General features: G+C 41.5%; 1 protein-coding gene across 1 annotated transcript in view; it reads left to right on the forward strand.

Moving 5' to 3' along the window:
- The window catches only part of ppp2r5b (protein phosphatase 2, regulatory subunit B', beta), a 53,245-nt gene that overhangs the window by 31,500 nt on the left and 6,194 nt on the right, over positions 1–15,551 (forward strand). The window contains exons 7-12 of the mRNA XM_050067620.1: positions 3,914–4,022; positions 8,491–8,544; positions 11,560–11,610; positions 11,839–11,958; positions 12,154–12,281; positions 13,310–13,411. Of these exons, the coding sequence (XP_049923577.1) occupies positions 3,914–4,022; positions 8,491–8,544; positions 11,560–11,610; positions 11,839–11,958; positions 12,154–12,281; positions 13,310–13,411 (564 nt within the window). The remainder of the gene's footprint in view (positions 1–3,913; positions 4,023–8,490; positions 8,545–11,559; positions 11,611–11,838; positions 11,959–12,153; positions 12,282–13,309; positions 13,412–15,551) is intronic.

Below are 15,551 nucleotides of genomic sequence, written 5' to 3' on the forward strand. Positions count from 1 at the left end.
TACTGAAACTGCTCAGCACAAAAAACAATATGCATTTATTTTTTATTTATTATCATCCTTCCTTCTTATCAGGTAAACACAACAGTGTAAAGCCTGACGGAGTGAGAAATGAGTTACAAGGCATGGGGGGAAATGAGTAAATGTGGGGGGTGACAGGGAGGAGAGACGTAAACAAGACGGGGGGTTAAAGACACAAATGAGAAATGATTCAGAGGTTTGTATAGTTTGTAGCTGTGTCTCTGAGGCCAGTAAAAGAAATATGAGCAAGATAGAAATGAGGCGAGAGCAAAGACGGAAGCCAAACTGATAAACAAACATGTCTTGCTCTCTGCTTGTGCTCATACACAAATCAATGGGCACAAGAACAGAAAGATGGATAAAGAGAAAGAAAGGGAGGGAGAAAATGGAGGATGAATACAAACAAGAGTGATGATGTCATATAATTTATGTCCTCAATTCCCCTGTATACAAAATCATGTTAAAGGGATGGTTCAACATTTTAGGAATAACTTAATTTCTTTCTGTGACATGCTCACCAGCACCTCTAAAGCTGTCTTGTTTACATAATCTAAATTATTTGATTTAACCACAAACGGGCTAATTAGCTAGGCTAGGTTGTGAGCGCAAGCATCCAGTGTAGAGCTAGTGTTAGCATTGTTTGTTAGCTCTTCTCATAATTTGTCTTTCTTTGAGGTACATTTTCTGAAAACATCAGATGCCGGGTGCAGCTAACACTGCTCACTTCACAGCCCTAGCTAAAGTAGTTAGCCACCTGTACGTAGCATGTGTCCATGTTAAGCTAATGGAAAAATTGGTTACTGCTAGTTGTACTTATTTGCTTTAGCTAATGAAAAGAATGTAGTGCATAATTGCTTTTCATTGAAGGACATTCTAATGGCTAAAATCTGCTGTGACTTTTGTGCTTAATTATAGACTTAATCATCGCTAATGACGACAATAGCAGAGATATGTGAAATCAGCAAATTTGTTGATTTCTGTTTTCATTTTCAGCTGTAACTGTAACGTTTAAAGATATATAGCTTAACACGGTCGTCTGACCCATTTGACGTTTCTGCTGTGCTTATTTTATATACTTTGTTGCTTTGCTATCATCTCTAACAAACTAAACCTACCGGCACGGACGCTAAACAATGGACTGCTGTGGATGCGGGTGCAGCAAAGCGTAATTTAGCCACCAAAAAAAAAAAAAATATCAATATTAGTGTAAGTGCACATTCTATTTGAATATTTGCCGTGCTTCACCTTACACACTAACTATTCCACACAGCGGCAGAACAGCAACTTCAGTGTTCTGCTAAGTTAAATGACTGCTTTTGTCAATGTAGTTTGGTGGCTTTAATTTGATGGCTTCATTTCCCCATTAAAAGGCTGTCTTCTAAGATAGTGTACGCTTAAGCTGATATTGATTTTTTTGGTGGGTGTTTTTTTAGATGGCTAAAAACGAACTTACTTACATTTTATGTATGCGATGTGAGGATTTTCTAGCTGGAAATATTTGTAATTAAACATTGTGATTAAGTCTATTCAACACTATTTAGGCAGAAATGCCTTTAAATATTTTTTTAAAATTAATTTTCTACATAGAATAAGTGGAATAAAAGGAGGGCATTAGGGTATAGTGCAAGGCTTAGCCATAGCTCCTGTTGGTTAGCATGAGTACAAAATCTATTTGCTCCTGTCAGAGTTGTGTCTTCCTCTTATGAACATTTCAAAAATCAAAATGTCATTAACACTGGCTTTTTACTTTGATGCTGAATAATAGGTTAGGGTTATAATCCAAGCTATATGACAACCTAGCTAGTTAGCCGGCTAGCCAGGTCATGGCCTTGTCATGCTAACATAGATAAAAGGAAAAGGCAGTTGCAGTTTCTTTCTCAGAGGAAGCAAATAAAAGTATTTAAGATGTAGATATAACACAGCTTTATCACTCCAAACTAGCAATGACATTAGTTTATGACATACTTCTGTTACATAAACAGACATGTTGATAGTGCGGAAAGATTGAGACACGGAGAGATGGAAGGAGACAGAGAATAAACAAAAGACGATGGAAGATGGGAAATCAGAAAGCAAACAAACAAATCATTATTAGAGTCAATAAATATTAATTTCTCTCAAGGGCGTTCTGGTGGCTGACTCTAGCATGTGCCCTCTGTCTTTGTCTTCATTATTCGACACTAATAAGACAGAGGTGCCTTCAAATAATCCTCACTGATGTTAAACATAGAAGAAAATAAAGAGAGTTAAAAAGAGGGATGAATTCAGAGAGGTTTGGAGAGACTGGACTCTCACTTATACTGTTTTGTTTTTTTCGGTTTTTGCCAAAATAATAAAGGTTAAAGAGATTCATACAAAATCTGAAACCTTTTTGCCACCCACAATCATCATGTTAGCTGATCCAAAAAAAAAAGTGAAATCAGAACTGGACGCTGACTTTTGAGGTTGAGAGCTTTGGGTTAATGTAGAGAGGGAGTTCGAGGAGAGGATGAATCCAAGGTGCGAAAACAAGAGGAAGGAAAGGAGGGATGAGAGATGGAGAGAGGACGAGTGAGTTAACAGTGAGTCAGAAGTGGAGGAAGGAGAAGGGAGAAGCAGGAGAGGAGAGAGAGAGGTTTGTATTCATGTTGGTGGTAACAGAGGTATTTATAGCTCCTCCCACACATGGAGAGAGGGAGAGAAAGATGGGAGAGGGAGGATGCATTGTACAGAAAGAGAAAGAGAGAGAGAGGAAGAAGACAGGAGGCAGAGAGGAAGATTAGAGGAACAGCAGGAGGGAGATATTGAAGAAATTAAACAAAGATGCTATTAGAAAAGGACGGCAGACAGACAGGTAGACTGATACAGAGACAAACAGGTACATTAAGTGCTGCTAAATAAGAGTCGTACTCTCCAAGTTTAGTTCCCACTCTTCCACAGCTCATGCTCTTTCCACCGTAGGCTGAACTACCACTATGTCAGTCAGTGTAGCAATGAGCACAGCAGACCACGCATTTGTCTATTCACTTGGAAATGGACACAGTACAAGAATAGACTCCACCACACAGACAAAGGCACATGTGCGCACGTGATGTTTTTATGTAAATACATGTCAGTTTTGCTGCTGTCTATTCAGTTAAAATACCAACTACGTCAGCTTGTTGTTTTTTGCCAGGAAGAACACAAACTTGATAAAAAGAAGAGTTCATATGGTACACAGTGAAAGTACGTCACTTGTAATCATGTATTTGTCACATAACGTCATGCAAGATACAACTTCAGTTAAATGCGATCCCGTCAGCTCCTTCAACTTGTGTATCGCAATTCAGTGCCTTTTTTGCCTCTTCTTAAATTCTAGGCTGCTGCTTTGTAACTGTCCATGTTTCCAGATGGTTCTGGTAATCCATGGTTTCTGCTTGTGGAATTATTTTACTGTAGTTTTGGGTACAGTTGCATCCGTTGTTAAATCCACCACAGACTCAATGAATTCATTGATGTCATCCGTGACGTGGACGATGGTATCCTTGAACTTGCTCCAAACTCAAACTGGATCCATCTCTTGCGCCACTGGGGGGATGCATCATAGTTTGTATACATATCTTGACCTCAACAAGATGGCTGCATGGTTGCACCTACTGAACACGGGCAGCAACTATGCTCTGCAGCTGCCTCTGAACAGTGTTTAACAGTGACCCAGAGCGAGCAGGAACAGGATAGCACCTCACACTCCCACTGTCACCCCAGTCCTTATTCATCATAAAGCACACGTCTCTGCCTTCCTTTTGTTTGCCAGAGTCTTCTGCTCTGCCGGATGAGCATATAGAGAAAGAATAATATGGTTGCACGACGCTGTCCAAGATATATCCAAGTTTCAGTGACACCTATATAACTGTGACTTTCCTTTCCTGTCCTCCAGCATCATAAATGGCTTTGCCCTGCCCCTGAAGGCCGAACACAAGCAGTTCCTGGTTCGGGTCCTCATCCCGCTACACACGGCAAAGTCCCTTTCCATCTTCCACGCACAGGTCTGTGACATTTTCCTGCAACATCCACTATTTAAATGTATTTGTTTGTATATTATACTACTTTGTAATCTCTAGTATTACCACCAGTTTCTTTTTCTGAAGTTAAAAACTTTTGACACCCCTTCATTTTTTAGCCTGTGTAACACCAGTTTACACAGTTCCTGATATAGTTTGATGCCATGCCTACATCCACATGCAGGGACATATGTGTATTTGAAAGTCTGTTGTACCTTACAACTGTTTTTCATGTGTGTTTATGTGCTTATGAAGGCCAACACTGATCCCGTTTACTGGTATATTGTACTATTGTTATGACTGTAATTTCCCCATTTTCAAACTAAGCAACCAAACACTGAATTATGTTTATGCCAGGGTGTAAACGCCACTGAAACTATATTTAGATCCCAGTAAGCTACAACTATCAAATGGCTTTGCAGTTCTTCTGACTGAGGCATGCGTTGTTGTAGGTTTTAGAGACCTTTCTCCTCCAAGTATCAGATTCACACTGAGGTGTAGTTTATCTTCTGGCTTCTCTACTAAGAAGATATTCAGGGGCCTGATTACAGAAAATGATCCTTACTGCTGGTCTTATCTTAAAAGATCTTCCTATTACAGACACAATACCTAAACTCATTGCTGTGTCCTATCTCAGACCTCCTCTCTTATCTTAACTTAAAATCCTGACTATAACTGCAAATTTGATTCTTCGATGGCCACTCGTCCTTTCCTTCCAGTATCTGTGTTTACAACTTACATGAGACTGCCTGTATCTTTGATTTGAATGTACCAGTGTGCTACTTAAGATGGACAACCATAATATCATAGGCTCTCAGTTGCTTATTATAGCTAGCTTGCTGTCATGGACAAAAAGAGATGGGTGTTCAGTTTTAGCTACGAGAAGTCAGACGCACTAATCGTGTCAGTGGACGAGATGAAGCCTAGCTTTTTTTCCCCTCAATTTTTTAGATTAATTATTAAATGAATTAATTTGAATTGTTTATTAAAATTTAAAGAGCCACGCTACAGTTGGAGTAGCCTCTCAATCGTTATATTTCAGGGTTCATTTTGTTCCCCATCTCCATTATCATTGCCTTAAAGAACCAACAACACTGCTGCTGCCATTTTTAGCAGTTAGGTTCTGTGAGTAAGATAGGATTTGTTTCCTAAATGCGGTCAGGAAACATGTTTCTGTAATACCAGAAACCCTAAATGTCATCCCAAACTGAGATAAGATAGGATTTCAGGAAGTGTCTGTAATGAGGCTCCAGATGTTTTTCCTACACTGAAACATCAGCCATACAGGAACATGTCTCAAATGGTAGTTTGGGATTCCTGCAATGTGTCAAATGTACCACTAGGAGGCAGAGTTTGGTCACAGATAGTACTGCAGAGAAATGCGCTCACCTTTGAATCACACTCAGCATGGGTGCCTTTGGTTTTTTCGGTCTGTGAGTGTTTGTGTATGAGTATGTGTGTTTGGGTTATCATAATATTTGATGACACAGATGGCAGCCAGTCTATTGTGTGTGCGTGTGTGTGCATTTTATGTGTGCCACTCATTATTTGATTATGCGCAAGGTAGGGTTTTTATAGAGGTATGTGTGCAAGTGTGTGTGTGTGTATTCTGGGTCTCAGCATCACCGTGCCCTACATTTCTCCTCCCCGTCTCTCTCCCTGTGGTTCACACACATACATTATTCACACACTCAAACACACACACTCAGTTTGACGGGGTCACGGGGGACACATGTGAGTGGACAGCAGTTTTGTGCTCAGTAGGTGTGGCTGCGCGGGAGTGACCCAGTTCTGGATCTGAATATCGAAATAAAATATCAAAGCAGCATCTTTTTCTTCATCTAAAAGGTTTTTCAACACTTGAATCATCCTTCCTGTAGCCCTATGAAGGCATTTCTCATTTATATTCATGCCACTAAATTAGAGTAACAGCAGTTGGAGCTATGTTTTGTAGCCACAACATGGTTACACATCATGGTTCCAAATATCAAAAAGCAAATGCAGTGATTATGTATTAAAGAACATATCAGACTCCCTTATTATAAATTTGAACTGAAATAATAATTTTTGCCAAGACCCCAGTATATCCTTGGTGATCGTTTTCATCTACATCTCTGCAGCGACAGTGGTCAGTTTTGACAGTCTGCTCCACTTACCCAGCACTGATTTGCCCCCCTTCATGGTATAATGTGGAACAAACACAACACTGAGTGTGCAGGAGCTGCCAAATGACATGACACAAGCAAAATGTAACTTCTAGTGGGAATCAGTAAAAGCAACAGCAAACTAAGATAACTAGCCACTCCTCTGTCTCGCTCCTACACTACTATCAAACTGTAATACAAGGCAGTGCTGATCATATATAAACCAACATTCTGTTATCGTGTTTCCTATTTCTAAGCTAAAATGTATTCAGAAGCAAAGTTTAGTGCACTGTTTGGCTGTAATGCGAGAATTTGTGAACAGGAAGTGGATGCCATACTGTTTCCCATATTGTAAAAATGGATGCTGAAAATACTGAGATCAAATGATAAAACTAACAGCGCGGATAAAATATGAACCAAAATTCTGTTACTGTGTTGCCTACATCTCAAATGAAATGTTTTTAGGAACATATTTTGGCATACTGTTCATACCAGCGGGCTGCCATATTGTTTCCTGTGTCAAAAAGGCCAAGCTCGTATTACGCCACCCACCAGTGGAAGCGTTTATTGGTCTGGTGTAGTGCAATTCATTCTCGCAGTTGACGTTGAGCAAAAGAAAATGCCAAAGCCCCTTTTGTGTTGTGTTGTGGAGGATTCAGTGACTTGCATAGTTTGCATGCAGTACTTCAAATGTAGCTCCTGCCATCTGGTGATCCTTTTTACGTTACTACAACAACAGTTTGGCTGGCACATGAACAGACACAGTGACTGAAATAATTGTAATAATAATAAAACTAGGACAAGAATAATTCGATGACATCACACGTAAAAGACGACTAGGAATGATTCGTCGTGGACCATTGTGTCTGTCATGTCTGTCGGCCAAGTCACGGCACAATTTTATGACTCCACAATCACGTAATTTGACATAGTGTCTATCGGAACAGACAAAAATGTTGTGTTGTGTGAACCCGGCATAATTAAAAGTAGTTTAAAAGCATTTTTTTATGTGCAGATTTTAACAAATTTACAGCGAAAGGGCCAACATTAGAGATCTCTCAAATGACTTCATACTCAAATATAGACCCTAATTTGACCTGTCACCCTGACAGATCAATATTGGTAAAGTCGCAGCCCAAAAAAGACTACAGTGTCCATAATCCTTAGCCTAACAACGGCCTCCTGCACTCACAAAGCCCGGCCTGACAACAGAATCCAACATCATATTTACCCCAAGCAGTTTCTCTAATGCTTCGCTAATACTTTAAATAGTTTGACCGATCAGCACCTTTATTTTAATCCTCCTCTTTTTCCTACTTTACTTTTATTTCAAACTTGACATCCCTGCTTTCACCAGTCCCTTTTTTTAGCCTCCGCTCCCTCTTTCCCTCTGCCTCTGTAACCATGTTGTGGTGCGAGTGAGGGACAGGAAAGTTAGGGATGGAGCGAGCGGAGAAGACAAACAAGAAAGGTGCTCCGCAGGAAGGAAAAGGGATTAGACGGGAAAAAAGATGAAAGCTGTTTAAGATGTGAAAGCCAGACAGACAGAGAGACAGACGATAGCGCTACAGGTCAGGAGTGAAACAAAGACAGAGACAACAAAAAAAGAAGAAAGAAAGTAAAAAGTGATGTCCTACAAAAAGTTCGAGAACAACCATCAATAGTCTGACAGTACACAACCTCTACTGTCTGCAACTATACAATTGGAGAATCCAGCACACTTTTATATTGATGACACTTGAACTTACTTATCTAGAAGTCGTAAAATAGACGAGTACAGTAATAATTTCAATAAGGCAAAGGTATAAATAGGACGGAGGAGGAAAGACAGAGAGGCAGAGACAAGAGGTCTAAACTCTATCTCACATTGCCCTTAAGGGACTTCGCGTGTGTGACATCACTCCTTCCGAAGTAAACACACGCACACACAGTCTCCGTCGCCACGGTGCCCACTCGCCACGGCAACCGGCCTGGGCGGAGGGGGCAACCGCAAAACACACACATGCACACGCACACACGTACGCACACACACACTCGCTGAATAATGGGAAATGATTGCAGATCATATAAGAGGAGACAAGAGCTGATGTCGATGTACGCACACACACACGCACACACACACACACGTGACACACATCTCCCCTTGGAAAACTTGTCTTTCCGATCTTTAGCAGAGTATAATCCTGAGGGATAAGTGCTAAGATCCCTCTTGTCTCCTTGACAGCTTCAGGGAATGTGTGAGTGTTTTTTTGTGTTGGTGTGTGTGTGTGTGTGTGTGTGTTCTAACCAGGTCTCCTCTGTCTTTACAGCTGGCCTACTGTGTGGTGCAGTTTATGGAGAAAGATGCTACAGTGACTGAATATGTAAGACTTTTTTTCATTACATTACTGTGCTTACTACAAGCCACTTGCTATGTAAATCTAAAGGTTAACAAGTTCTTAATTTTGTAGTTTTGGCCACTGTTTCTATCTGCCAAGTTAACTGCTGTGATATTGGACTAACAAGATGTCAGACACGGAAAGAAATAATCCTATACGTAGCTGCGCTAATCAACGTTTTCGCCTTGACAATGGCTCACATGACTACATGTAACCTGACAGTTGTTTCACGTGGTGACAAACCTACAGAGATTTGCATCAAGAAATCTTAATTTCCATCAGAAATCAGAAATTTCAACTGGAACACCCCTAACAACACATTCTCACTCCGACCTCGTCACATATTAACGTTTGGTCAAGGACTTTCCATGTCCAGATATGACATGCAGGGTACCCTGGGTGTGTAGGTTGTTGAGGTTCTGGGATGCCATGTCAAGTTTTGCCTGTTACATGCATTGTCTTTTTTCAAAAAACTCTTTTGTTTTCACAGGAAATGTACCTTGTGCATACAGTCTCTTTCAAAATAAACACACTAAATCGGTACAACACTGCAAATTGACGTTTTTCTTCCTTCAGCAACAAATGCACGTTGTTTCATTTTGCCAACGCACACACGTGGTTGGGTTTAGGAAAAAAGAACAGGGTTTGGCTTTACAGTCTTATGGGACACGAACAGCGCCCTCCCAGGTGACAGTCAGGTGGTTGTTGGACCCATCTACCACCCCTCCCGCTCGCCCTACTTGGACTTTTGCCACCTTAACTTTATTTCCCCCTGATGCTTCTTGGCGCCGTTAAACTATAACAGTGACCGACCGTGTATCATGCCAATGTGAAAGGACAGCTTTTTTTGTTGGCGTCTGATGCGGGAAGTCACTGCCCAAACGCCAGATTTCGACGACTTAGTGAGACCCAGTGAGACTGGGTTGCCCCTAAAGTCAGATTTTCAACTCGGTGGAGGAACCTCATCAACCCCTACTGAAAAATCCAATGTGGCTGTTCCATGCATCAACAGTAGTGAAAGTTGTTTATCAGCACCTCTGTGGACATGTTGCTACTGTGTTTCATTGTGCAAAATACATCGTAACGCGTTGGGCTCTAGTTTCCCGGCGCAGGGTGGCGCAGGTTGGCGAACCCCGCGCAGAGCTAGTTTTGAGCAGCGCAACCCAAGGCGCGCTCAGTTTGGTAGTTTGGCAGACCGAGGTGCGCTGAGATGGGTGTGGCGGCACAGCAGGGGGAGGTGTCAACAGATCCAGCGTGGCGCAGTGACAGTTTCGTGCCAAAAGGCTTCGCCGAAGGTGCGCTAAAAGCTCGCCAGCTGAAACCAGGTCTACTGTCAGCGCAGGGGGAGCGCAGCCGGTGTAAGCCGAAGTTTGGCTGACCGGCGGACAGTGCGCACACGTCACCAAAACCTCACAGGCAGGTTTCCAGAATATCAGGCACATTAACGATGCAATAAATACCCAAAAAACCACTATTCAATGCAACTATCTGCAATCAGCACATAAATGTATCTCTATATCGACTGTCCCGTCACATCTGATGTCAGATCAAAGGGGATTGGCACCGTTTGGCACGTTTGGCACGCGTAATGGAAACCCAACCTGATTTGATTAACACAGCTGCAAACTAATGAGTTCACATCCCTCTCAGCCAACCACAAACAGCCACAGCATCAGATAGGGAGTATATATTCAGCATCTGTCATCTTAGAAAAGTCAAAAGAAAAGAAACAGAGTGAGACTGCGAGAGAGAAAGAGAGAGCGCGCGCGCACGAGAGAAACGCAACATTGATTTACAATTGTGGTGACCTCCTCCCAGGCTACCTTTGCATCATCAGCCCGTGGAGGTCTGCTCGCAGTTCCGTATATTCGGACACTGCGAGCTTGGACCTCCCGGACCAAAACATCAGTTTCCTCCTGGGAGAAGTTTGGCCGTCTGACGCTGCTGCTCTCTTCTGCCATGGCGAATTGAGTAAACTCTCATTACGCCTTCGTGTGGCGCATTTAAGGGCGAGGAGAGGGGCTCATTTGATTGGTGTGATGTGTGTAAAACCCACTCCACGCCTTCTCTCCTCCCTCTTTCCGACTTGCGCAGGTAGGAGGGACGGAGGTGGGAAAGAGGAGTAGCTGCGCCAGGCGCACGGTGTGCCAAACTTGCAAAATCAGGCAGTACTAACATTGATCTGCCTTGAATTGCTATTGGTGACAGTTACAGACTGTACATAACAATGGACAACATAACAGCTCCCTAAAACATCTCGATCGCATCTGGTGGCTCGCTTTAGTACAGGTCATAAAGCCTGCTTCCTCCATGTTAGCAGATGGGACATGGGCCAACAGGAATCAAAGTACAAGTCAAATAAAATTTTCCCAGAGATGATTTCTTTAATTTTAGGTACTATTTAACACACTGCTGTATGTTCAAGTGTCTGTGTTTCTGATAAGGATGGTTTTAAATAATTATTTCATGCTGTAAAAGGGGGTTTGACGTCCTTATTGACAGCTCGCAATCAACAATGCTGCATGTGATTGATCGGAGTGGAGTATGGGCAAGAACTCTATTCCACACAGATTGCTACTGCACGAACTCTCGCTCCAAATGAGTTATCCAGAAGTAAATCACTTGGAAAACAAAGGTGGAACAGTAACATTTTTACCCAGTCTTCGTGTTGTAAACAACCCTCACGGTTAAAAAATGACTCCCTGAATCAACTTTGACATATTGTAGGTAATTTTCCCATGCAATGAGGAGTTATTACCAAAATCTCGAATCTCAGCATTTACCTCAGTGAGTACAGTGTTATCATAACTGACAGAAATGATGGCCAAAACTACAAAATAAGTACTCAATACAAAGTTAATGACATATTTCTTAATGCACTATCCAGAGTATGAATATGAGTTAATGGAGATGGCGCAGATGGACGTCAGCCAGCTACCCTGCTGAGCTAATGGCTGCAGTGTTTATTCATATTAATGCGCTTCATATTTTTCTCTGCAGATCATCAGAGGGCTGCTCAAATACTGGCCAAAAACCTGCACGCAGAAAGAGGTGAGACAGCAGATAATTAAAAAAAGACGCTGATGTTTCTCAGCTTCTCTCATTAGTCACTGACCAAAAACAGCTGTAATATTTTCTCATGTGATACTGTGATTTCTTAAATATTTGTTGCTCTTGCAGGACTCTTGTAGGACTGTAGTGTGAGGTGTTTTTGTGGGAGTCATGTGAATGTCTTTTCTGTCCTTTATGTATCGATTATAAAAATGTCTGTGTATGTAGGTGATGTTTCTGGGGGAGATTGAGGAGATCCTGGATGTGATCGAGCCGTCTCAGTTCATCCGGGTCCAGGAGCCACTCTTCAAACAGATTGCAGCCTGTATCTCCAGCCCTCACTTCCAGGTATACACTGTACCTTCCTACATTTAAACAATGCTGAAATGTTGAAAAGATATCATCTAAAACATGTATTTTAATAGTGGAAAACCCCAACTAAAACAGTTTTGGGAGTAATAAACCTGCCTACAAATTCATCATGTCGCATCAAGAATCATGTTACAGCTTTCTTAAACTCTTCTGTCTGTGTGTTTGTTTTAGGTAGCGGAGCGGGCTCTTTACTTCTGGAACAACGAATACATCCTCAGTCTGATAGAGGAGAACTGTCAAGTCATCCTGCCGCTGGTATTCGCCACCCTCTACAGAGTCTCCAAGGAGCACTGGAACCAGTCAGTGGCTCACACAAACATACAAATGAATACAGCTCATATCTCAGAGCTTTTGATTTTGAGATTTGCGTCAGTGTGGGTGTAACCTCAAGCTGTTACTGATTGCATGGTGGAAGAAGTATTCAGATCCCTTTTTTAAATTAAAATTATCATGTAAAAATTCTGCATTGTGACTAAAAGTCTTGATTTTAGAATTTTACTTAAAGGGATACTTTGCTGATTTTCAACCAGGTCAGTGTCACCATGGTGTGGGGAGTTTGTGTAGATGAATGGTGTTTGGCTTTATCCCACCGTACTGGCAGTGCTGGGAACTCCCCACCTGTGCCGTGAGCAAAAATCTGTCCGATGATGCGAAATGCATTTTGGCTGGTGGACGGGTGGGGAGCTCCTGGAGCTGGCATCTTCTTCATCTTCACACACTCGTCACACCACGGTGATTCAGATCTTGTTAAAAGTTAGGGATGCAAAAGGCACCTCTCTAGAGCCAGTGATTGGTTTGTCCATTCTGGGCTACTGTAGAAACATGGTGGTCCAACATGGTGGGCTCTGTGGAAGAGGACCTGCTCCCTATGTGTTTATAAGGAGCTCATTCTAAGCTAACTAAAACACAACAATTGTTAGTATCAGGTGATTATACACATGATTATGACTATGCCACTAGATCCTCCTTAATCCTACACACTGGTCCTTTGAGTGAATGTACTTAGTTATTTTCCACCACTGCTAATGCATAACAATTTCACTCAGCATTTAGCTTCACAGCTGCTGCAAACTCTTATTTCCTGACACTGAGAAATATGTGCAAGCCTTTTATTCTCGAACAGTGTATGAAAAAAGTTAGCATTCGAGCTAATAGTCTACAAGGGACACGTGAATGACCCTCATGTTATTATCCAGGCAACACTTACGGCTGCTAATGGTTTAATCTCTCCAAAACATAAGCTTTTCTAACCTCTATCTCGTGGCCCATAATGCCACGTGACTGGCGACAGTCCAGGTTCATTAATCTTCTCACTCCATCTCTTCAGGACCATTGTGTCTCTGATCTACAACGTGCTGAAGACCTTCATGGAGATGAACAGCAAGTTGTTTGATGACCTCACTGCCTCCTACAAAGTGGAGAAACAGAAGTGAGTGTGACTCACTCTCTTTGTGTGTGTGTGTATGTGTGTGTGTGTTTGTGTCACTGGATACAACAGTGACAACAAGAGGAAGAAACAGAGGGCTCTTAAGTCATGTTTTAGACGGTATTTGTTCCATTATCCATCACATTATATTTCACATTGTGAGCATGTATCGCTTAGGTCATCTTTTCAACATGGATCACATCATGATTCCACTTATTCATGACTCTGTTTTCAAAGTCAAGATAGTGGATACTTGGGAAAACGTAAAGGAGCAGTTCAACATTTTTGCTTTCTTTGCACGAGTGAGATAAGAAGATCAATATCAATTTCATATTTGTGAATTCAGTAAAAGGTAGGGTGTGGTTAACTTTAGCATAAAGACAGGCAGGGGAAACGACTAGCCTTGCTCTATCCAAAGCTTAAAAATTATGCTTACCAACATCTCTAAAGCTGACTTATTTACATGGCCTGTGTTGTTTGATTTAGCCTTGCAGCAACCGTTAGTATCCTCATAAAACTGCACTTTTCATGCTTCCACTTACAATGCAGTTCAGGCCAAATCAATTTTTTGTCTTAAGACCTTTATATTTGAACTCTTCAATTACAAAACTTAATTTGATTAATTTTTTCAAGGCTGCATCTCTTGTCGTCATCAAATGCCATAGGTTGTCAATCAGCCGTTGTCAATAACTTAGTTTAGATAAGCTTGATTTTAGTATTTCCACCAGGTGTAAGCCTGGAGGGGGTCATGGGTTTATTTGTGTGCCTACGTGTGTGTATCTGTCTCTCTGTCTGTCTGTCTGTCTGTTTGTCTGTCTATCTGTCCGCAGCTAATCTCACATACTACTGGACCAATCAGCCTAATATTTTTTGTGCATATTTTACGATTGGATGCTCAAAGACCTGTTGTGGTTGCACTGATTCACAATTTTTGAAAAACCTGCTTTATTGACAGCTATGTTTTATACCGTCGTTGGCTCACTTCTTCAGTAGGGGGTGCAAGTGGTCATCAATAAGCCTTACCTAGTCTGTTGCAGGCATAGACTGTATATAATAATGGACGTTGCTTTTGTGATGTCACCCATTGGTTTGTGGACTGCTGTTATGAAGTCCTGAGTTTGGCATGTCAGCAGCCCCGCCCTAAATTTGCATAACTTTAAGCTGCAATACAATGTTAATGGGCAAGTTATATAAAAATTCATCAGTGGTCATGAATGTTGAAATTAGCTACAGAGACAAAAGTGTTTTTTGCTCCAGACTGTGAACTTGTTTATTTCTTATGTAAAGTTGGGCATTTTAACATGGATGAATATGGGGATTTATTCTGTTTCGGAGCCAGCCTCAAGTGGCTGTCAGAGGAACTGCAGTTTTTGCACTTTGCATTTGCTGCATTTTTCAGTCTCAAAGTCTGTCCCTGGGTTGTAGGTAGCAGGCCACATTTTGGCCTTTGTTGTGGCTAAAAAAACTGACATCCATAGAAAGGGTTTTTTATATTTTGAACTGGAGCATCTGCAGAGTAATTCCATACCTGATAAGTTTTGATCCTCTAAAGTTAGGCCAGTTACGAGATGAATAAATTGCTGTTTTTGTTATCGTTGCCGCCATCTCGACTGTTAGGAAGTTTGAGTAAGATTCAAGTCTTTGTTTGGGAGGGGAGAGGAAGGTGGGGAGAGGGGTCTTGTTGGACATTGTGTCTGAGGTTTGTCTCCTTATAGCCTGTCTACTCTGGTTAGACCTTGATAATGTAACCTGTGTATTGGCTCCCATTCATTCAACTACTGTCAAGGATATTCACTGCTCCCACCCACATGTTCCCCGATACACCTGCCAGAGATCTGCACTTTAGCACTAGTTTATAGTTAATTTAGAGCTGTTGTTCACATTTTTTAAACCATAAACTGGAATATTCCATTTACTTTGCCTTATTTTTCTCAAATAATTAATGGCATTCTCAAAGTCTTTCTTTGGAATATATGAAATATGTTTCTATACTGGACCTTAGACAATTTACTTGCAACTAATGTGAGATTATGATCTTACACGCCTGTTAATAGATTTTATGTCGTTGAAGGTCTGCTTCTTTCACGAAAATTATACCCAGCACAGTTTGGGGAATGTTGTTATTTGTATTGCACTTTTGACC

The sequence above is a fragment of the Epinephelus moara genome, chromosome 17, assembly GCF_006386435.1.
Source record: "Epinephelus moara isolate mb chromosome 17, YSFRI_EMoa_1.0, whole genome shotgun sequence".
Classification (NCBI taxonomy): Eukaryota; Metazoa; Chordata; class Actinopteri; order Perciformes; family Serranidae; genus Epinephelus; species Epinephelus moara.